Below are 24087 nucleotides of genomic sequence, written 5' to 3' on the forward strand. Positions count from 1 at the left end.
CACCACTTGACCAAATATATGAAATAGTTCAATACTGTACCCATATATCACCCCTTGAGATTATTACTCCTCTCATTTTTCCAGAAATCTTCATCCTGAATTTGCTGTTTATCATTATATAATACATGTTTTTATACTTTTGCTGTATGTATATGTGACCATAAACAGTAGCTAGTATTATAGTGCATGTTTTAAACTTACATAGATGGTGTCGCATTATACACATTCTTCCTGTCTCTGTATTATTTTTCATATTTGTTCACTGCTGCTTATTCACGTTCAAACCTCTCCTGGTTCCTGATTCTTGCCTAATGACTGCCTCGTTTAGCTCATATGCAGAGCTAAGATGATTGTCATTTCCTGAGCTCAGTGAAGGACTGATTTATCTTTACTGGCTTTGCTTATCTCCTTCCTAAGCTCTCTCTTAAACCTTAGGTTTGCATTTCTCCTGTGTCCTGTCTACAACCCAAAGTAACTCTGCAAATTCTTACCAATTATGGATTTATAATAGGGAAACACTTTCTCATATATTCAGTTCCTGGACAGAATAGTTGTCTGCCAACAGTAATGGAAAGGCGGTTCCCGCTCAGATACTATAAGAGGTTCAGGTATAATCTCTAAATACCTCATAGCAAGTTTGTGAGTTACCAGTAAGGAAATCACATCTATATTGTTTCCATAAACAGAACGAGGTTCGAATTCTTTCAGGAAATGGCTGGAAAAGCCACATTTTTCATTTTCGTTATTTTGTTTCACAAATAATAAACACTGTTTTTTTGGGCAGAATGGTTTAATGGGACAAGACTGCCCCAAGTTCTCGTTGCTTTTAGCTCTGTGACCTTGGGCAAGTCATTGTTTCTCTGGGTCTTTTGTTTCTTTGGAAAGGAAGAGACTTGGGCAAGGTGATTGTCAAAGCTTCCTGCTCAGAATTTTGACTCAGTCTCTGAGGAACTGACAGGTCTCAAAGAACTGGGAGAAGGGTATCATTTATGTCTTTCAGAAGCCAAAAATACTTCCAGATTATAGAGCATGCATTATGATAATGAATGGGTTTTACAGTGAAGATTAATGTATTTCATTATCTAATCTCTAGGTAACCAAAATAGGTCAGGCTTAGACTTCATCTTATTTTAATGCAGCCTCACGTGCCAGGGATATTTGCAGCGCCAGAAGTCAGCTAAGGACTTCTGGCAAGTCTTTTTTTTTTTTTTCACTGAATTTTATTTCATTTGTTGGTTTTAAATTGCAGCAGTGGTCTTCCTGGGCCTGAGTGAGGACCCAGCCCCAATTCTCTGACACCCTCTTTTCCCATTAGACCACCTGGCCCACATTTTCCCCCGGTGGGACTGTTCTCTGGCAAGGTGCCACCACAATAAGGAGTAGCTGCTTCCTCGAGAAGGGCAGGGGGGGAGGCCAGAGACCGTGCTGCTGTACAAATACTCCCTCTTCCTTAGAACAGCCTGCCCATGTCATTTGGGCTCACAGCACCCTTGCTTCCTTGCTGTCCAGCAGAAGGGGGCAGGGTGAAAAGTTTCAGGCCTTTTTGGAATGGTTGAATTAAATGGCAAAGTGGAGGGAAGGTATAAAGTCTCTGAGGTCGGCGTAGCACTGGATCCAGAGCCTTCGTTAACAGGCAGTTTGTCCAGCCAGGTGGGCTTTGGAGCGGACGGCTCAGGGACCAGGATGGCTGCATACACTCTACACTGGAAAGAAAACCTCCGCATGTTACTTCCCTACCACAATTCCGGATCAGATTGGTCATGATCGTTAGAAGAAAATAAACTATCTGCATAGGAAAAAAGACTAAGATTATACCCCCAGAATATCCACTGTGGTTATCTCTGAGAGGCATGCTTGTAGGTTTCTTTAGTTCCTGTTTGTGTTTTCCTTATTTTTAACAATGAGCATGCATTACTTGTGGGGGGAAAAGTCAGTAAGTGTTACATTTTTTAAAACTGCCACTGTGCCTCAGGTGGTAAGTTCAGAATCCGTTGCGTGGCATATAAAGGTCCTCAAAATGTGGCCCCAGTCCCAGGGACCTTCAGCCCCAGTGCACTGCTTCCCACTCTTGTTATGGTTTAAAATATTTTTATGTCCTATTATAATGTCACCTTGATTAAATGGTGGTAGTACTTGTAATAGTGCTGAAACTAGCACATGAAAATACATAAGTTTGGAATAGAATTTAGATGAGAACAAAACATAACGAAGAAGGTCAAACAACCCCCATGATACTCTGTGTGTTAATTTAGGAATAAACACTCTGTAAACTACTGGAGGTGACGCTTAGAAAATAAAATGGAGCATTAAAATAAAAATGCGCTGTGGTGATGTAGCCCTGTACCTCCTGAGGATGCAATTATTCCTATGGAAAAAAATCAATTTTGAATTTTGTGTATATTGAATTATTTAAAGCCTTCAGGAACACATCCCTTGTGTGAAATGCAGCCACTTTGTTCTTCAGATTAATTTTTTGTAATTAAAATTATTATAGACCAGTTTTTAAATCGCAAATCTCATTTTAAAACACATTGGGACAGAAATAATAGGTTTTTATCTTTAAAGTCTAGAACATGAATGACTTTGATTAATAGGCCTGCCTGACCAATTGCTTTATAACTAGCTTAGTAACTTTAAGACCGTCTTTCCATGATAGTTTTAAAGGTTTCTAGGTTTAATGCTGTGTATCCAGCGTCATAGGGACATCTAGGACAAACATTTTACATCCCAGAATTGAATGTTAGAATTGAAAAGAACCTGAGAGGTCATTTTACAAAGGGGAAAACAGGTGGTAAGGGGGCAGCTAAGAGAGACTGGCTCGGTCACACAACGCTTCCAACAACTGCATTTTATGTGTTTTGTAGCGTGTTTCTAATTGTATTTAGTCTTTATTTTCCAGTATCCTTTCCTCTCTTTTTATTTCCTTATATGTATTGAACTTTTCCCAGCTTAATATTGGTATTATTAGTAAGCTGGAGTTCAGATATATTGACACAGGGTAAGAGTAGGAATATCTATTTTTCTTTAAAAAAAAAAATCTGTGTAGGCTTTTATCCTACTCCAGACTTTTGGGATACATAACCTTGTAATTAGACTTTTTTCATCAGCTCCTCATAGCAATAGGGCCGTGCTACTGCATACATTAGAAAAGACATGGTACTAACAACGCATCAAATTCTGATGAACTTGGTCCTTATGGAGCTTCTCGCTCTCTTTTTTTTTCCCCCAAGATAATGCATATGGTAAAACATTACGGCAACACCACGGCTGGGTCGTTCGAGGGGTTTTTGCGGTAAGTGATTCTTCAGCCTCGTCATGTTCTGATGGTCACAGCGAGTGCTGTTGTCTGGTGTGTGTGGTGTTTCTGTTTGCTTTCTTTTCGAGAATAAGAACAAAATGTTGCTTAGTGAATTTAAGTCTATGGGTCTTTGTTGTGTGGAAATGTTGGCAACAAAAACACCTTGAAGCTAATATAACACCGAATGCCAGCGATAATTGAAAATGTTTTTGAACAATTAAAAAATGGAAGTGTCTAGAACAGAAAAGACTGAAAAAGAGTGTGCTCTACCCTCTCCAGTCCTGATGCTCTTGTGGAGATTTGCCTCAGGAGCAGTTGCCCTTCTGATAAGGTAGTAAAGAGTATTGCTGGTATTTCTTAGGCAGGAAGCTGCCAAGTACCCTTGAGGGGAAACCATGATGCCCTCAAGCTCGTAGCTCCCTCTGCTGCCCGTTGTATTCAATGTTGTTCACTCAGATTTCAGGGTTTCTTTTCCCTACTTGAATGTCATCTTTGACTCTTAAGCGAATTGGGTGTGCCAGCAGCCAGGGCTGGAATGTTCTTCTTACCCAGGGAGTTTCACTGTGGAGGTGTTTGCGGTCCTGTGTGTTGGCGCCTCTTCCCACCTCTCCTTCTTTGCCAGCATGTTGACCTGGCCCGCTCTGTGAAGCAGCAGGAGTAGGTGGCCCTGTATATCAGCACTAATGTGTCCTCTGTGATGCTTCCATCCAGGGAGAGGTCAGCCATAGTCTGGTGCAGCCATGAGAAGGCTGAGCCTCCTGTAGTGAGTGGTACCCTGAGAAACACCATTGAATGTGAGTGTTGTTTGGAAGGTCGGGGGATAAAAATAGCCTTGTAGATGATGTTTCCTTGTAATTTAAAGTACAGGAGACATTATTTGCCTCAGGTGAGGACTGTTTAGGTCATGATTTATTAGGAGGCACATAAAGAAAGTGGGGAGAATGTACCGTGAAAGAAATCTAATTTTAGTGAAAATGAAGTCTTTTTTGAAAGCATGGAGATGAGTAGCTCCATCGCTTACTGTTCACTGGAACAGGAACGTGGCCGTTGCAGCTGCAAACTGCCCACACTTACCTTCAGTGCCTGTTTAATAATCGTAACAACAGCTATCACATGACACTATGGCACACGAGGCATTGTGCCGGTAATCTCAGGATTCACGCCCACTCTTTTACAAATGCAGAACTATTCATTCCAGTCCCAAAGTGAGGCCGTGGCCGAGCCCAGGCCTAAACCCAGATCTGCTGTCTCCAGAGGCCCGTGCTCACTGCCCACATCACAGCTTTCCACAGTGGAGACAGAACAATTGAGAAGCCGCTGCTGAGCGATGAGGCAGTGGGTGCTGCTACATCGTCAGTCTCCCTGAGTAAATACTGTGATTGCTGGCAGATGGCGGGCACCCGCGTTCCCTTGGTGAGATGACAAAGCATGAAAACACTGAGCTGCCCTGTGTCCAAGATACGTAAACACAGTGTTTTTCAGTATAGAAGCTAGAGTTGCATCCTGAAATATTAATGATCCAAGAGACATAGCCAACAAGAATGCAACTATAGAAGAAAATTTATCATAAGCATGAGTCTTTAAAAGGACTCGTTAACTTATGGCATCCCCCTCACCCCAATATGTAGTAATTTAGACAAATCATAATATATTGTAGAAATTGTGGTGGAATAGAAAGGGAAAAAATTAAAATTGCCCATATTCTCATGACTCCATAATAACCATTTTTAACATTTTTGTGTTTTACCTTCTTAGCTTTTATTTTTACGTATTTTTGCATATTCTTTTAAATATTGTTTTATTTAATTTTATATATTTACCTAAATGTATATCTACTTGCAAATGTCAATATATCTACATGTTTATATTATATGTGTATAATTAGCTTTATTTTGTATGCTCTGTATATGCATATAATTTTTTTGACATTTAGCTTGTAGTATAATTTTGTATTCTTTCCCCCTACTTAATAGATTCTATCACGACCATTTTTAAATGCCACAAGAGTCTTTGAAAATCATTATTTTTAGTGACTGCATAATATTTCCCTAGGATGGCGGTATCACAATTTATTTGTCCAATCCTCTGTGTTGGAAATTTAAACTGCTTCTAAGTTTGTTATTACAGATAAAACAGCATCCGTTCACAAGCACTTTTGACTAAAACTCTTATTTCCTCAAAATAGGTTCCTAGAATTAGAATTGCTCTGTCTAATATGGTACCAGTAACTCCAACCACACCTGTCATTGTGAGCACTTACCAGGCACTATACGTATATATAGTTATTAATTTCATAACTGAGGTAGGTTCTCTTATTTGCCCCACTTATAGACCCAAAACCCAAGACACAAAGAGGTGAGGTCATACATCCAAAGTTATAGGGTAAGAATATTTTCAAGGCTCTTCATATTGTTGCCAATAATTTTTAAAGTTGCTGGTTTTTAAGCAAACAGATTATGTTGAGTATTTGGCTACAGCCGTATCAATAGGAGAGCTGGCCTGACCCCTTTCAGCCTCTCTGCTGTTATTCTCCACATTGTTCCTGCTTTAGAAAGGTTGTTGTTTCCTAATGGGCTAATTAATTAGTGGGGGCAAATTCATTTTACTGATCCCCGTTGCTCAGGGCAACCGCTTTTAGAGTCAAGGAATTTGACTCATTCACCAGCCAAATAGTGAACTTGTATCTTCAAACAGTTATAATCTACGGAGCTGATACCTGGTCCAGGTTCTGCCTCCAGCCATCCATCACTTGACCCTTTGGGTTTCCTCTCGGGTTGACTTCTATCTTTGGTTCCCAAATAGATTTGGCTGTATCGCAGTCCTCTAGGAGCCTTGAGAAATTCCCTGGGCCTCACTCTGGGAAAACATTTTATGTTTTTTATTTTACTTAAACATGTGTACGTAGGGTTTGGTTTTGTTTTTTTATCCTAAAGTCCAAAAAAAGTTATAACCAAAAAATCGCAGTGCCTCCCTTTTTCCTCCCTACTTCCCAGACTCACTCCAAAGAAGCTGCCGCCCTCAACTGCTGTGGCTGTTTCTTCTTACACCTCCGTAATTCTGAGAATGTTTATTATTCTTGGTGGCCTTGCCGGTTTTCGTCATTAATGCCGACTTTCTGTGATAGACTAGAATGTATCACTACCTCCCCTCCCCTGCCTCCACCTCCCCAGTATGACGATACACAAGTTAACATTATGATGACCAGCCAAAAGGCTATGGGTTTTTTGTTGTTGTTCCTTCTTATATGTTTTTTTTTTTTTTTTTTCTGTGCCATCAAGTCTCTCAAATTGCCATCACTCTCAACTCACAAATGTATCAGATGATCTATAGGTTTTTTTCTTGGCGACTTCCCCTTCAGAACTTTCTAAACTCTTATTCCGTCCTGGATTAGTTGTTCAGGCCTGTTGCACTGCTATTACCCTAGGACTTTTCTTCACACGTTTTTCTGTTAAAAAACACCTCACCCTAGTCTCCTTTCCCATGTCCTACGGCTTCCCGTCTCTTGGTCTAATCTGTCGTTTTGGTGGTGTCCGTCCTCCAGTAGCTGCCTAAGAAAGGATACTAGGGAACTAAATTTTTGAGTGCCTCCATGCCTGCAAGTGTCTTTATTCTGCCCTTTTTTCTAGAGTGATGCTTTGGCTGGTATAGGGTTCTAGGGTAACATTAATTTTCTCTCCGAATTTCAAAGGCATACCTCCATTGTCCTCCAGCTTCTGCTGTTACTACTGTAAATTTAATGTCATTCTAATTCCGGTTCCATTTTATGCAAACTGGTCCTCATCTTCTTCTGGATGCTTTTAGGATCTTTTCCTTAGCCCCACATTCCAAAATTTTATGATGTTCTCCTTTTGGTCTTTATCATTCCGTGTGCTGAGCACTTGGGTGGAGCTTTAAATCTGGGGACTCATATCCTTCAATTTTGGGAGACCTTCTCACGTTATAATTTTGGATAATTGCCTTCCCTTATTCTCTGCAGTCTCCCTTGTATTCCTGCCGTTATTCGAGTATTTATTATGTGCCAGGCAGTGGGCTCAATGCTTCATATAGAGCCCATTAATCCTTCAAATAAGGGAAGTGGTGTCAGTTCTCTTCTACACATGAGGACACTAAGTTTCTGGGAGGTTAAGCCCCTGCTTAAATTCCCCAAGCTAATACATGAAAGATTTAGGGTTCAGGTCCAGGTCTTCTTCACCCCAGCCTGTGCTCTAACCTTTGTGTGGTAAATGCCAGTCACTCTCCAGTCAGTGAGAGGAGGGTTGATTCTCAAAGACTTTCACATGCAAAGTACAAGGACACTCAAGAAAGCAACTGTAGAATGATAGTTCAAGATTCTAAAACGTCTCCAGAGATCTCGGCAGAGCCAACCCAGTGGATGCCAGACAGCCGATTTTAGCGAGCTTAGGGAACAGTTGGCCTGCAAAGGGAGGGAAGCTATAAGGAGCCTAGAAAATCGATCAGGGAGTGACATGTTGTGGTAGTATGGCTGGAAAAGCAGAGAGACCGTCCTGAGGTTAGGTCGTGGCCCAGGCCCTCATTAGCTATGGGAAGTTCATCTGTAAAATAGGGATGTAAACTGGACAGGGTTCTCATAAAGATGAACAGGGATACAGTACATTGAAGCATCAGTGCACAAGCAAACAACAAATGTTAGGTCCCTTCCTTTTCAGAAAGTGTTCCATCAAGAGTGCAAAGAAAATGTTATCCACGTGGGGGGAAATGGGAGATAGGCAAAGAAACGTATACATGAACACGAGACACACATAGGAGAGTGAGAGGCCCTGGAAAGCTGGCCATGTGGGATCCAAGACCGTGGTAGCAGCGTGCATACAGGTAGACCAGGCGAGCAGCCTGGACCACACTGAACGAGTAGGAAGCTTTTCTCAAGCTCGTTCTCTCAGCATTGCCTGACTTGATAGCATTACTCCCCGTCAAGATGGCCCAAGTACATACTTGCTACTTCTAGCCTTAAAAGTATTTGATTTGGTGCTTGAAAATAAATTTTAGAGTCCACAAATTGGAAGGGTATATTCCTTTTTTTTTTTTTTAACTCTTGCTCTCAGTTGTGTGTGTGTGTGTGTGTGTGTGTGTGTGTGTGTGAGAGAGAGAGAGAGAGAGAGAGAGAGAGAGAGAGAGAACGCACGCACTCGTGCATAAGAGTAAAGCATGAGAGACAGAGAGACACGTGATGCAGATTCTCACGGGCAATTCTTTTGCAGTTAGCTTTGAGGGCGGCACCATCCTATGAAGATTTTGTGGCCGCGTTAACCATAAAGGAAGGCGACCACCTGAAAGCAGCTTTCGGAGTTGGGATGCAGAGGGACCTCAGCCTTTACCTCCCTGCCATGGAAAAGCAGCTGGCAATCCTGGACACTTTATATGAGGTCCACGGACTGGAGTCTGATGAGGTGGTATGACATCCGCAGGACAGCGCCGCCTCCTAACTTCAGGGAATAATGTTTGCTGAAGTGTTTTGTTGCCCGACTTCATTTCCAGCAGCAGCTTTAACCCTCTCCACCCCTTCCTCGGCGGGATGGAGGAGGGGAGGCAAAGCCTAGTGCTTTTATATATAATTTTTTTTAAATGCTTATGTGTTTTTGTGTGTTTAAAAATCAAGGTGCTATAAATTTCAGTTCAAAGGGCCTCCTGGAAACCAAATCATAACTGTTATATAGACTTGAACAGCAAGTTATAAGAGCAGATTTGACAAATGGATTTCTTGGTATTATGTTTTATTTGGTTTTGTTTGGTTTTTAGCTTTGAGTTTCAATGGGCCACCCAAACCCAAGCTGAAAATGAGCAAATTCTGTTCCAAGGACTAGAACTTATAGCCAGTGTTTCAGTCAACTTAGAATCAGACTAAAACATTGGAGGGAGCTACGCCCCGTTGTCAACGCTGTTGAAATGTAGACGTCTCTATGCCTAGACGCCCTTCAGAGAATGTTCTTCTCCCTGGCTCTGTGGGCGAGAAGAGCCTGTGTCATCCAGGTGCTCAGGCATCAGCGTGACCATGGTACTATGGGAGGTAGAAGACATACACGATGAGTGCCATCGTGTCACGGGCAGGGGCTCTGTGGCTCCGAAGAGATGAGCGGTGCGCCCTAACTCCAACCTGGAGGGCAGTGTGGGAGCGGTGGGGACAGGCCCTCCAAGGTGGCCCATCTGGTGCCCATCGCTGGCAGCACGCTTTCCCAGGCATTATCTCAATTGGACGTCACAGTGAAGCTGTGACATTCAGGGATTATTACCCAGTTTCAGAAACAACGAAGAGAGGTTGAGGGATTTGCTCACAGTCATACAGACTCTAAGCGGAGGGGCCAGGGGATTTGTAGTATGATCTAGTATGACCTGCATACGTAGAGTGCTTCTTCAAACAGCAAACCCCCAGGCCTTACCCCAGCCCTGCGCAACCAGAGTCGGGGAGGGGGCGGGGAACTTGGAGTCCACTTTTCAAGTTATTCTTGGTGTGCACAGGTGAAAGAACCATGAGATTAAATTCTCATTTACGGGGTTCCCAGTCGCATGAACTAAAGGATGTGTCCTTTTTTCCAAAGAGGAGGAGACTGTGGTTGCAATAAAATAGTGAAAGCGAGAGTGAGAAGGGGACCGAGTTTATGCAGCAGCTTTCTTCACTGAACCAGCATTGGCGCCCAGCGGCAGGCCATGCTGTCACATGCAGGGACCGTGGTTCCCAGGGTGCTCTCTGATCAGTCTTGCTTTAATCAGCAATGGTGCAGAGCAAGCTAAATGCATCTGCTGATCAAGCCCAAAAGCTTTGGGGACCATGTCAAAGTTAGTGGTGGGATTTAATTCTTTCACATAACAATCTTGTATAGAGGAGTCTTTCACTCCTGAAGAGTGACACTAGGACTGTGGCCCTACTCTCTCGGAGGGCCACGCTGCCGAGTGTGTGAGACAGAAGCCACAGGTGCCTTCCGTGTCAGACGCTGCTTCCTTGTAGGAGCGGGAAGGGACTTTCCAGCATGCGGTAGTTCCCCCAGGTAGAAGGCAAGTTCCTTTGAAGGGCGCAGGTGAATGCCACCTGAGCAGTCCCCAGGGCAAACAGAACCCTCTCCTTAGGCAGAGAGATTAGTGCAAGGAGGGTATTGATTTTGTCTTTGGTCTGTTTTTAAACAAATGGGCATTTATTTAGCTCACATTAATGATACAGGTATTCTGCTCACATAAGGGCTTCTGGAAAAGGCTTAAACTTAGTAAAGCAACATCAAGTGTCTTAAGGCTGAGGAGGAAAAGGGAGCTAAAATGATGCTGATTCTTTTGAACTTTAGCATTTCCTGTTGGCAGCTGCTGAGGTACGTGTGTTGTCCCCACTGCCACCGCCACCACGAGTAATCAGTGTGTCTTCCTCTCTAGTCAGTGTGACTATGATGGCGGGACTAGGGGCTAATTCAGACTTCCTGCCCTCGACGTAGTCTCCTAAAAGGGAAAAAGAAAAAAAACAGCCAATCTTTGCTTGTCCCTTGAATGAAGACACTTTAGGCGTTGCGTCATTGGGATGGGCTGCTACCAGGAGATTGTGAGTGTGGTGAAACATGACCGTTCGGACCAACTGCTCCCATCACCTCAGGTGAACCCACGTGGTCTCTGGGAGCAGGTGGCCCCCCTGAAAATACCTCAGGTTTGCCCCCGAAGCTCTGAATATACACAAAAAGAAAGCTGCTTGGATGGCCATTTCCCACTTATATCGCCACTGCCTTGGTGTATGTGACTCGGCTTCTGAGGGAGAAGGGTTTAATATTCTCTGGGACCAATGGGAACCCAGATCAGAAGAGCTTGAATAACTTGAATGGGTTATATTTTCTGCTCATCCTTTTCCCACCCTATAGGAAAGACGTAATGTTTTGGGATCGGTCTTTTCCTCACTGGCGCGTATTAAATTTGCCTAAGATGTGTAAAGCCCTGAGAGTCCTTCAATAAAACTAACTAGAAATTGCACGTAATACTAGGTGATAAATTCAACTGGACCTGAAGCTTCGCGCAGGCAGCGCTTCCTCCTGAATCTACAGTATTAGCTTCTCCATTTTAAAGTCCTAATTTGTGCTCATTTGCATTTGCTATCCAAGAATGGGGCAAAGAGAAAAGATAATTAAGGCTTTCTCTCCATAATCCTCCAAGATTTCGAGACCTCTAAGCTTTCTTTCACCCCGACAGTGAGAGGAAATCAGAAAATGCTAGTATGATTGTTGACAGAACAGCCATCTTGCTCTCCTTGCTCAAATATTTTCGGGGTCTCTTTTCAAGAGGGACCATTAGAGAGATTCTGAAGGAAAAGGTAATGTGTCTTCTAGGTATCAGTAGAGGCTAATAAGTAACATTTGGCTCCCATACACATGGTTTCATCATGTCTGCACATCTCCCACCGTAGAAACTAGGCTTTACACTCAAGAGGGATCAATGGTGCATTTGTCTAACTGAACAAAATCCTTTCAAATATGGCATTTTTTTCCTTTGAAAGCAAATTTTACTGAAATAGCTAATCCTGGTGAAAAATGTTAAGTTGGACGGATAGCTTTTTGGGGGGCAAAACCAACTTGTGACTGTGAGGTGGAGATGATTTTCTCATCCGCTCTGCAAGGAGCTCTAGAAGTGGGGCTCTCAGAAGGGTGAGCATAGCGGCCCCCAGGGATTGACTTTGAAAGGCGGTGTTCATGAGGTTGTGTAGGTAGTGACTTGAGGCAGCTTGTCATCATTATGTGCCTGCCATTCTGAACATAAAGCGTCCCCAAATGTCGTATTCCATGATGAGGGATAGCTCAACTCCATAGTTCAGCCTTGCGGTGCCCCCATCAGAGCACCAAACCCAATCCCCCCTGCTAGCTGTTCTGCCCTATTCCTCAGCAGCACCTTCCAGCACGTATGTGGAGCATCTGCCTCAGACCTAACCCTGGGTGAGGTGTCCAGGCGGTGGGGATTTGGTTCCCCTCCCCAACTGCAAGAGCTTAAAGAGCCCCTCTTCCCATTTGTAGCTGTAAAGCAGGTGGCCACCATGATGCGTGGCATTTAGGAAAGGGGATCTGTTATTAGGTGAGTGTCGCTGGCAACGTGTGCAGTCTTCTCGTTTTTGATTATTAACTGCGTATATGTATGTATCCAAAAGGTTAATGCCTTCACCTTTATATTTTCAGAAAAGTATTTTTAATTTTAAAAACTATGTGGTAGGGACCAATAAATAAAGTACACTTTTCTTGATTCAGTTTGAAATAAGTGAAAGAGCTGAAGTAAGAGGTATCTTATTAAGGAAACGTAATCTGATTGTGAAAGTCATATGTGAAGAAATATCATTTAAGGCAGTAGAGAGCATCAGAGGGTCATGATCCATATAAGATGATGTGAGACATTTTGGAAACTTTCTGAAGGAAAGCTATTTTTATGCTTTGTTGTTGTTTTCCCACTAAACGACCATGTCCTACGAGAAGTTGGTTACCCAATGGTGCATTTCTGAATCACTGATTAAAACCAGTTGCTTCTGATAGTTTTACAATTCTTCAGCTTGCCCACCTTTGTGTTTCTTTTTTTTTAAGACGAACTCTCAACCTTTTTTTACATTTTTAGATTTAGAATTTATACGTAAAATATGTTTTAAGCCATTGTTCTATGAGCTGAGCTAATTAGTGTGTTTGGTCTTAGCGGGCCTGGTCCACGGTGCTCTTTGTTGATCTGATACAGTCTGTCCGAAGACTTCAGCATGTAGAGTAAACCTGTGTTCCTGTGAAGTGTAGATAGAGTATTTAGAAATATGTTCTGTCTCTGGATGTCCCTTTGTAATCTGCAGTTGCTTACTCAGGGGTTTCATAATTATGACATAAAATATTCACTAACTGTCTAATGGTATTTTAAGGCTGCTTATCTATTATAAGGTTGTTCGGGGTTCTTTCAACGACTCTATGAACATACTGTTCACTAGTCCGTCTCTGTAAGCGTCACCCGTTCCCATCCTGTTGCAATCCATACTCCTGTGTACAGAGGCCGTTTGCATGATTCCTCCTTGCACTGCTGCATAAGGCACTCCGGGGCCTGATGAAGTGATTATGGACGGTACAGTGGACGCATGCATTGATCTTTCCCCTCCACTGTTTATATATATAGCCTTTTATTCAAAGGAAAACACATACCACTACTCTGTAATGCAAAAGTTTTCAAAATTCTTTGGTTACCCTTTTTAATCACTGCTCTTTCAGAGTGAGCAGATGTTTTCAGCTAAGCTATGTGAGAACCCAAGGTGGAGATCCCGCTTGCTTTAAGCACTATCCTTTCTGTTTATATATATATTTTAAAGCACAGTCACTATTTCCTCCCTGTACTTTATAAACAGAAACCACCCTGGGATGGTTGGTACCCCTTGCAAAGCTGATCTCATCCACAGACTCTGATGTATGTGTGTCTCTTTATAAGTACATATGGAGTCAGTGATGACAAGAAGGATGATCTAGAAGTAATTGCTGTTGCTTCCCGGAAGGCTAATGAGCCAGTCTCATGGCATGTTTGATGTATGAGTCCCCTATGCCATGACAGTTTCACTAGAATGTCAGTAAACAGCCCAACTACCTCATGTGAAATTGGCTGTGGACAATCTGTTAGATGAGACATGTGTTAAGGTCTATTTGATCTGGTTAATAGATTGGACAAAATGATGTCTCTATAAAGAAGAAACACATTAGACCAGATGCCAAAGGCTACGATGTACATAGATTTCCTTGAATTAATTTTTTAAGTCACTGTTTAATTCTACTCTCAGTATTCTTCTCTCAAATGTTTTGTGGTTTCATAAATCCATGCACTTTGAATATCTGTCACATGCAGTCTTATGTTACCTGCTCTTGTCCTTCCACATTTTGACTGAGCATCATAATGACAGTAGAAAGCAAGTGTCAAGTGGTTTGTTGATTTCTTAATTTTAATGGAACTTTGCTTAGACTATAACGTGTTGGAGCCTTTTAGGACCAACCGATGAATGAGGATTTCATGTTTAGGTTTCATGTAAAACTCTGTCCAAGTTCTTACTCTGTATCTTGTGGGGAGGTGGAAAGGGGAGGGTTTTACTTTTTTTGCAAAAATGTTTGAAAACATCTGTCAGATTTTATATTCGCTAGTTATAATAAACTTATTTTTAAATATTTTATCATGTGCTTCTCTTAAAGACTTTTGTGTGGTTTCTTAGGATAAATAAGGCCAGATCACAGAAGTTCCATCCTCTAACGTCTAACAAATGAACTACCAAAATAAATTAAAATTTAAGAAGTAAAAACCACTTACGTTCACCAGCAATGAAGCAAGGGAAGGAGCCCAACCTTGTCAATGGTGCTTTAAACTTCGAAAGATGGTCGCCCAAGAAAAAGACCAAATTTTCTGGCAAGAATGAGAGAGCTCCTACTCCTGCCCCACCCTGAGCAGGTGTGGATTTGCAAAATCCTGACTTCTCTAACATCTCAGGTTTTGGAAAGAAGTTGATTGGAACGATGGGCAGGATGGGTCGCCTGATACCTGTCTTCCTCTGAGTCCGGCTGTGTGTGTGTGTGTGTGTGTGTGCTCGCGTTTGCGTGCGCACGTTGGAAGAAGGGGTGTTGCTGGGAGAGATGGGTGACACAAAGGACAGGGACAACCTGCTCATCCCTGAATTACGAGAAACACTCACATCCCAAGATCCTCTCCCGTGATACAGTATTAGGTAGGTGCAAAAGTAATTGCAGCTTAAAAGGTTAAAAGCAATTGCAAAAAGTGCAATTACTTTTGCACCAACCTAATAGATATGTCTCCTCTCCATTTGGAACTCACCTTGGTATAGGACTTAATGCAAGTATCAGAACACAGAACCGATCCCGTCCCTCTGACAAAAGCCTGTGTAGTCAGCTCCTCCTCCCTTCCCCACGCACACGGATGAGCAGGCCTCGGGTTGGCTGGTATCCACTGGTATAGCTGTACTAGTTATTGAAAGAGCAAAATACTTCCATACCAGAAGGTGAGTAATCGTTGTCTAAAGCATCTAACGTCTGGCCACCCCAGCCCTTCTCATAACCACCCCCACAGTGCAGCAACTAAAAGAGTAACAGGGCCCAACAAGAAACTTTCAAGCCCCTGCCCCAGAACTATGGCCTACCTCTGTTCTGCTTATTCAGTGTCTGTGTCATGCTGGTTATTAAATATGTTTAACATCCCCGCCAGGAAGTATTATAGAACACAAGCTCACAGGCGAAGAGGGATAGTTGTCCAATAAAATGGGAAGTATGCCAGGGAGAAGAGACCAATACTATATTAAAGCAAATAAATGGTCTAAACAGGGCTGCCCACCTTAATGAACAAATTTAAATAAAATGACCTGGCAGCTACGGAAATATGCTACAGCCAGCAAAGGAAGTGGAGTGCGGAACAGGTGAACCTATGGGGGAAAAAACTCATCTAAGAAACAAAATTCCTACAGGTGTATTTTTCTCTCAAAGAACTTCAAAAGGACATGAATTCAATAAAAGGAAAGCTTGTATATGTGGGAATCAAACAACAGAATGAAATAAAAAGGAAGTTAAGGAAACAACTTGAACAAAAATAACACTATTTTAGAACAACTAAATGAATTAGAAATAGCAAGAAATAGTCAAAAACAGAATTGATAACAGAAGAAAAGGCTTGAGATGGCTGCAGTAAAGGAAGAATTTAGAAAACAAAGATTAAATTCTTGAGAAAATAATTGTAGGAAGATGAAACTATTCTAACATGTGTAATTGGTGATTTAAAAAAAGAACTAAAGAAGTATTGAAAGATATGATAAAGAAAAGTTTTCTTGAAATGAAGGAATTAACCTTCAGACTGAAAAAGTGTCCTGTGTTCTAGAAATTTGACAGCACTTGACAACACAACATGTCCTGATGATGTTAATGAACTTCAAGCATGAGAAAAGAATTATTCATTCAGGCAGAGGAAGCATGTGACCAACGGGTCTCAAACTTCTTTACCACAAGATGCAGCGACAGGAAACAATGGAGGAATGCATCTAAAGGTCTGAGTAGGAAAAAAGTGACAGTATGTATATCATTGGCAGCCAAGTTGTCAACTACAATGTCAGGTACTCTTGAGTCGGGGAATACAACACCCATGAGCCCTTCTTCAGAAAACCATTTGATAGGAGAGATGAATCAAATAACTCAGTAATAGGGGAGCTCACAGTAGAAGGACGGTTGGCAAGCACTGAATTTATATGAAGAACCAAGACCACACTGGGAATTATAGTCATGTTATAGATACATATTGCAAATATTGTAAACTTTAATAGTATGATTAATACATTGGGAATGGGGGAAGGGAGGTATAAGTGCTGATCTCTTATTTTTGGTAACTTTTTTTTTTGAAAAATAAACTTCAATGGATTATTAAAGAAATACTGTTGGGATAAAGAAATATTTAAAAGTTAGTAATTGCTTCAGTTTACTTTAGTTTCTTGTCTTAAATACAAGCACATTCGCTGAATGCTATTTTTAATTTAATGTGATTAGAAATAAATATGATAAATAAAAATAAGTATGAGTTTATATTTCTAAAAATATTCTCTATATCCTTTTACCTTTGTCTGTAAAAAAAAAAGTCAGAAGTGATCCTCACCTGCAGTTGGTGATGGTTATTTTATTATTAGTATTAGTTTCAGGTGCACAAAACAATGTGATAGTTAGACATTTATCATTTATATCCCTCACACATTAATAACCCCCCAGCCCCCATCCACTACCCCTCTGACATCGCACACAGCCATTACATTTCCACTGTCTCTATTCCTAATGCTGTACTCCGCTTCTTGTAAATATATATATATATATACATATATGTATATTTATTTATATAAACTTGTAGTTGACATTCATTATTGTTCAGCTTCAGCTTCAGGTGTACAGTGCAGTGATCAGGCATCTACATCTTCCCTGAGGTGGTCTCCCTAACGAGACAAGTGTGGTGATGGTTATTTTTAAGTAGGTGTTGATTTTATTTTACTCTTTTCTGTGTACGAAAACTTTATTGTTTGACTCTTGTGTGATAATTGTGCGATGTTTTTATTTTAAAATGGGGTGGAGGGTGTTCAAAAACAAGGTTAAAAAGCATTGTATAATGTAGGTCGACCCCTGGCATGTGCTCTGACTTTTAATGACATTTGCTTTATAATTTCTAGCAAGGTACCTAAAGTTTTTAAGTTAATCTCACCACACTTTTTTTTTTCTACTGGCTATTTTACACTCATAAGCTTCTATGCCTTTTCCCCCACAAAGACGTGACTCATATCCCATTTTTATACAACTCGTAAGTGTTGCATTCTTTTATGGCTAACCGGAAAAACTGAACACCAGTATAATACCTAGTGACTAGCCCAGTACATCTGAAACAAATGAAAAAGTGGAAAAAGAAGCCCTTTGGACTGGCTGACAGTTGTCTTACAAGAGCAAGCCAGAAAGACTCAGCAACAAGGGAATTCTGCACATGAATTGGCTGCAGTCCATCTGAGAAGCTGAAAGGTTTCTTTCTTTGTGCTTCTGTGAGTTTGGAAATGAAAGGTCAGCCCTTTCCCTGCCCAAGTGAAATTGCTGGGCAGTAGAGCTGTAGCTCAGTATTAGCTTATGCTGCCAGCAATGGCAGATGAGAGAATGCAGCAGTAAACTTCATTCTGTAAGCATTTGTTTTAAGGACCAGTCAGCATTATGTTTGAGGAAACCTGCGGAAGCCCTGTATTCTATTGTGACTTGCATGAGAGGAACTCGGGTCCCTCTGTGTGTGTGTGTGTGTGTGTGTGTGTGTGTGTGTGTGTGTGTGTCACACTAAGAGTTTTATAAAATCCCAAATCCTTGACTATTTTATTTAGTATAAAAAGATGATCACCAGAGTGCAGAGCTGAAAGACTCCTTATTCTGCCCTGGGGGTCAGAATAGCTATTGCAAAAGGTTGTTACAAAGGTGAAATCAGGAATTGGGCAGAATGTGTGTGGCACAGCATCAAGCACACAGTAGGAGCTCCCAAAATGGTGGTGGTGGTGGTGGTGATATTCATAGTTATTGTTTTCAAGGGAAGTATAGCGCCATTGTGCCTGGACGTTTCCTGGCTGAGTAAACCTTTCTTACTTGGGCCACTTGTCCCGGTCTCAGAGGAGTCACAGCTGCCCCTAGGGCAGGTTCCTCCCTCTGCACTGGATGTCTTGCCCCCTTCAAGGAGGAGGCCTTCACCTAATCATGTCTGCAGTAGACTGGGACATGTCTTCTTTCTTGCCTGAGCCCTGGAGCCAGCTGTGATACTTCACCTGTATCGCAGTTGGAGGATTCCAGAATGGCTAGCTGAGCATGAGGGTGGACCTGACACTTTCCATAGGACCCCTCCCATCACTTCAAAAGATGTCTAATATATTTTTCTGCCCTGATCTCCTCTCCCCTTGTTTTGGAGCACACTCATTTCTTCGAATGACTGCCTCTTCACTGCTCTTGAGTTCTGGATGCGCTGCCAGTCACAGAGCCCAGCCCTCCGGCCACAGCAGTGGGCACATGATCCAAAATAGGCCCATCCTGGGATTTCCCTAGGCCTGTATATTTAGACACAGGGAAAGAGTATCCGTGTCATGAACAGCATGTTTGTGTCCTCCAAAAACTCATATGTGGAAAGCCTAACCCCCACTGGGATGATATTAGCAGACAGGGTCTTTTGGAAATAATTAGTTAGATTTGGTCATGTCTGAGGACAAATAGAGAAGACCTAAAATAAATTTTAAAAGGTATACTATGTTCATGGGTTAGGAGATCTGATATTGATAGGATGTCTCTGATGTGTGTTTTGTTTTTCATACCACCAGGCAATTCTCCAACACCAGCTGGGTATCCTAAATTAAACTCAGTCAATTCTGACACTGTCAACCTAGAGAAAGCATCAGATCCCACAGGTTAAGGGCTCAATCCTACAAGACTGCCCCCAGTCCATTTCAGGTGCCAATCAAACATCCAGGCTATCACCTGTGCCTCTCACTGAATGTAGATTAGATATTCCCACAACTCCCTTCTTGGGATTGTTAATTTGGTAGAGTGGTTCACAGAACTCAGAGAAACATTGACTTACATTTATCAGTTTATTATAAGAAGATATAAGTCAGGAACAGCCAAATGGAAGAGATGCACAAGGCAAAGTGGGTGGGAAGGGGCGTGAAACTTCCCTGCCCTCTGGGATCATGCCATTCTCCCAGCACTTTTTGAGTGTTCACCTAACAGAAGTTCTGAGAACCCCACCCTTTTGGATAGGTACTCATGGCTAGGCATGATTGATTAATTTATTGGCCATTGGTGATTGAAGTCAACCTCCACTCCCTCTTCCCTCAGTGGGACTGAAAGGGTCAACCCTCTAACCACATGGTTGTGTCCCCTGGCAACCACCCCCCATCCTTAGGTGCTTTCCAAAAGTCACCTCATTAACATAAGCTCAGGTGTGATTGAAAGGGGTTCGTTATGAATATCAAGATGCCTTTATCACTCTTATAACTTAGAAAATTCCAAGGCCTTTAGGATCTCTGTGCTAGAAATGGAAGACCAAATAAATATATGATATTATCAATCACAATATCACAATGTCAGTTCTTCTGAAATTGATCTAAAGATTCAGTGCAATCCCAGTAAAAATACCAGCATGTAGATATGACACCAAAAGCATGAGCAACAAAACAAAAAAATAGATAAATTGGACTTGTCAAAACTAACAACTTTTGTATATCAAAGATATTGTCAAGAAAGTGAAAATATAAACTACAGAATGGGAGAAAATATTTGCAAACCATCTATCTAATAAGGTACTTGTATCCAGAATATACAAAGACTTATAACTCAATAATAAAAAGACAACCTGATTTTAAAAATGGGCAAAAGAGAAATAGACATTTCTCCAAAGAAGATACATAAATGGCCAGCAAGCACATGAAAAGATATCCAACATCCTTAGTTATCAGAGTAATGCAAATTAAGGCAACAGTAAGATACCACGTGACACCTACTAGCATGGCTATAATGAAAAATAAAATAAAACACAAATAACTAGTGTTGGTGAGAATGTGGTGAAACTGGAACTCTTGTACATTGCTGGTGGTCATGTCAAATGATGCAGCTGTTATGGGAACAGTTTGGCAGTTTCTCAAAAAGCTAAACATAGAATTACCATGTGACCCAACAATTCCACTCCCAGGCATAGACCCAAAGAAATCGAAAGCAGGGACTCGAACAGACGCTTGTATGCCAATAGTCACTGCAGCATTATTCACAATAGCTAAATGGTGGAAATAACCCAAGTATCTATCAACAGATGAATGGATAAGCAAAATGTGGTCTATATAAACAACGGATTATTCTGCCATGAAGAAAGAATGCTGTTTAGATAAGTGCTGTAACATGGATGAGACTTGAAAACATTATACTAAATGAAATGAGCCAGACACAAAGGGACAAATATTGTATGATTACACTTACAGGAGATATCTAGATTAAGCAAATTCAGAGACAGAAAGTAGAGGTTACCAGGGGCTGGAAGCAGAGGGAATACGGAGTGATTGCATACTAGCTACAGAAATTCTATTGGGGACAATGGAATATCTCCATAACTACATATTGGTTGTACTACCTTGAAAATGTACTTAACGCCACTGAATTGTTTACTTAAAAATGATTAAAATGGCAAATTTATGTGACAAATATTTTACCACAATTTTGAAAAATTGATAAAGTACTATACCAAAAATTATTGCATGAATTGTACACTTTGAATTGTATATTTGAATTTTATGCTTTACCTGTACACTTAAATGAGTGAATTGTGTGCTATGTGAATTCTATCAATAAAACGTTTTTTAGATTCCAGTAGGATTTCGATAGAAACTAATGAACCAATTCTAAAATTTACATAGAGATGTAAAGGACCTAGAAGAACCAGAACAATCTTGACGGTTCACAAAGTTGAAGGACTTACAATAGCCACTCACAAGGCTTTCTATAAAACTGCAGTAATCAAGATGGTTCAGTGTAAAGATCCACGGAACAAGAGAGCGTCCAGAAATAAACCCACACTTATATAGTCAATTCACTTTTGGTCAAAGTACCAAAGTAATTCGATGGTGAACGGAAGACAAAAGGTACTGGAACAACTGCCTGTGGAGGGTGGGGGGAGATGAACCTCCACAGATACCTCACACCCCACAAAAATAATTCAAGATAGAGCATGTAACAATGTAAAAGTGGGGGGAAAGGTTCTACAAGGAAACATGGGGCAATATTTGTGAATTTGGGGTAGACAAGATTTCTTAAGACACTGAAAGCACTAATGCTAAATGTATGCAAATCATAGTTAAATTTTAAAAGTTAAGTAAAAAACATGTTCTCAGGAACAACAGGGTGAGACCAGCATGGCCAACATTGCAAGGGCAGAAGAGCCAGATCAAAAGAGTATGTTCAAAACACAAAGAATTCCCACACGTCACTTAGAAAATAGAAAAAGATACAAAGGATGTGACTAGATAGCTCACAAATGAGGAACCACAAATCACTAAGAAAAAGGAGGGGTTGGGGAACATAGTTTCTTATGTGACATTCAGGTTTCTTCCTCTGGCCATCACTTGTTCATACTTTTCATCATTTTTCTCTTGGGTTGTTTATCTTTTATTTTTAAATCTAGTTATTGTATATTGGTTACATGAATATCAAATATCATCTCTTAGATGATGGCTTGTCTTTTCACTTTACATCTTGTGCCTTTTGTTATAAAATAAGTTTTTAATTTTAATATAATCAAATGGATCCATTTTTCCTTTATGATTAATTCTTGTTGGGTTTGGTTTAGAAAATAATTGCGTATTCAAATATCACTAAGACATCGTGTGCTATTTTTTCCAATAATTTAGTAATTTTTCACCTTTAGGTCTTGAAACCATCTGGAAATTATTTGTGTGTGGAATGTGGTTTGGATTAATTTGGTCTTTTCCTTATGAATCCCCACTGGTCTCAGCACTGTTGGGGCTATCCTTTTCCTATCATTTAAATGCTTCCACTCTCATATATAAATTAGTTTAATTCTAGTCTCTGTTCTGTTCCATTTGCCTAATTGTCACTCTCTGGGCCAATACCACACTATTTTTTAAAGGAACTGTTGATGTCTTTTGGAGTCAGTTCCCTCCACTACACACACACACACAGAGTTTGTGTTTCCTCTCAAAAAATTTTGAGTTTTGGCTATTCTTCACCCTTTAATCTTCTGCATGAATTTAAGGATAATCTTGTCAAGTTTTGAAAAATATTTTGTTCAATGAAACTTTTATTATAATTATACTGAATTTGTTAGACTGATTTTGGGGGGAAACTGCAGTTGCTACAAAATTGCATCTTCCCATCAATAAATATGGTTTATATTTCCATATATTTAGGTATTCTACTGCATTCTTCAATAAAGTGTTATAATTTTATTAGTAAAAGTCTCATACATCTTTTGTTATATTTATTCCTAGGTACCTTATATTTTATTGTTGCCATTGAAAAATATATCCTTTTTAAAAAACAACATTTTATGATTTTTGTTGCTGGTGAATAGCAATGTTATTGATATTATATATCTGTTTTGCATTCAAAAACCGTGATAAACCCTTATTTTTAGTAGTTTGAAGATTCTTTTTTATTTCATATTTTTTTCCTTTTCAATCCTTGTAACTTTTATTTCCTTTTCTTGTCTTATCTCACTAGTGAAAAGCTCCAGTACAATGTTGAATAAAAATGGTGACAGAACAAATCTTCATTGTGTTTCTAATCTGAAAGGGAATGCTTTCCACATTTCACAATTACATATAATTTTTGCTATATAATTTTGAAAGTTGCTATAATTTAGGTAGCTGCCATTTAACAAGCCATGAAAGTTGCTTTCTACTTCTAATTTGCTATTGGTATTAATTATGAAACAATGTTGAATATTATCAAAACTTTTTCTACATTTATTGAAACGATTATATGGTTTTCTCCTTTAACCAGTTAATATGGTAAATCTCATTAATAGACTTTCTAATTTTAACCATCTTTGCATTCCTAGGATGAGTCCAACTGGGTAATGATGTATTTTTAATAGGCATTTCTGGATTCAGTTGACCAATGTTTAATTTAGGATTTTTGCATCTATATTTAGAAATGAGATTAGCCTTTAATTATTACTTTCTCATACTGCCCTTATCTGATTTTGCCATCAGAATTATTTTGCTTCATAGAATGAGGTGGGCAGTGTTCCCTCATTTTGTATTCACTGGAACACTTTGTTTAAGGTAACGATTATCTGTTCTTTGAAGTTTGGGTCTGACTGTAAAATCTCTGGCTTCAATGGGTTATTTTATTTTATCCTTTTTTTTTTTTTAAGGGAGGTGGGTGGATTTTAAAACTCCTGTTTCAAGTAATAAATCTAACCCAAAATTATATTTTTTCTTGAGTAGTTTCATGAAGTTATTTTTTCTAAGAAATTGTACATTTTGTGTATGTTTGCAATTTTCTGGTTATGAGCACCAAGTGGAATTGTGCCAAAATGACCCTGAGAGCTGAACTTACTCTGGGTAGACTGGACAAGAAGCCAGCTAGGACTTGACCCCACCTTCTCCTAGAAGCAGGGCCACACTCAAACTCAGCTTCCCACAGGACCATCGCTCCCTTCCTTTGGTATGAGGGCCTGCTGCTTTCACAGTCCCCCTCCACCCCACCCCCAGTGTCCAGGTGCTAGGCAACTGACTTTCTCAGCGACTGCTACAAGCATGAAGCCCTTAAATC

At 40.5% G+C, this 24087-nt stretch overlaps 1 protein-coding gene across 3 annotated transcripts in view; it reads left to right on the forward strand.

The window, feature by feature from the left end:
• Positions 1-24087, forward strand: part of PLEKHA8 (pleckstrin homology domain containing A8) — a 71421-nt gene that overhangs the window by 38812 nt on the left and 8522 nt on the right. For 2 of the 3 annotated variants that reach the window (XM_019726183.2, XM_074340931.1), the window contains exons 13-14: positions 3231-3292; positions 8515-14435. In XM_019726183.2, the coding sequence (XP_019581742.2) occupies positions 3231-3292; positions 8515-8712 (260 nt within the window). In that variant the 3' untranslated portion in view covers positions 8713-14435. Of the gene's footprint in view, positions 1-3230; positions 3293-8514; positions 14436-24087 lie in introns of those variants that run through there. The other variant, XM_019726184.2, reaches the window with a different exon arrangement.

This window comes from Rhinolophus sinicus, linkage group LG09, assembly GCF_036562045.2.
Source record: "Rhinolophus sinicus isolate RSC01 linkage group LG09, ASM3656204v1, whole genome shotgun sequence".
Taxonomy (NCBI): domain Eukaryota; kingdom Metazoa; phylum Chordata; class Mammalia; order Chiroptera; family Rhinolophidae; genus Rhinolophus; species Rhinolophus sinicus.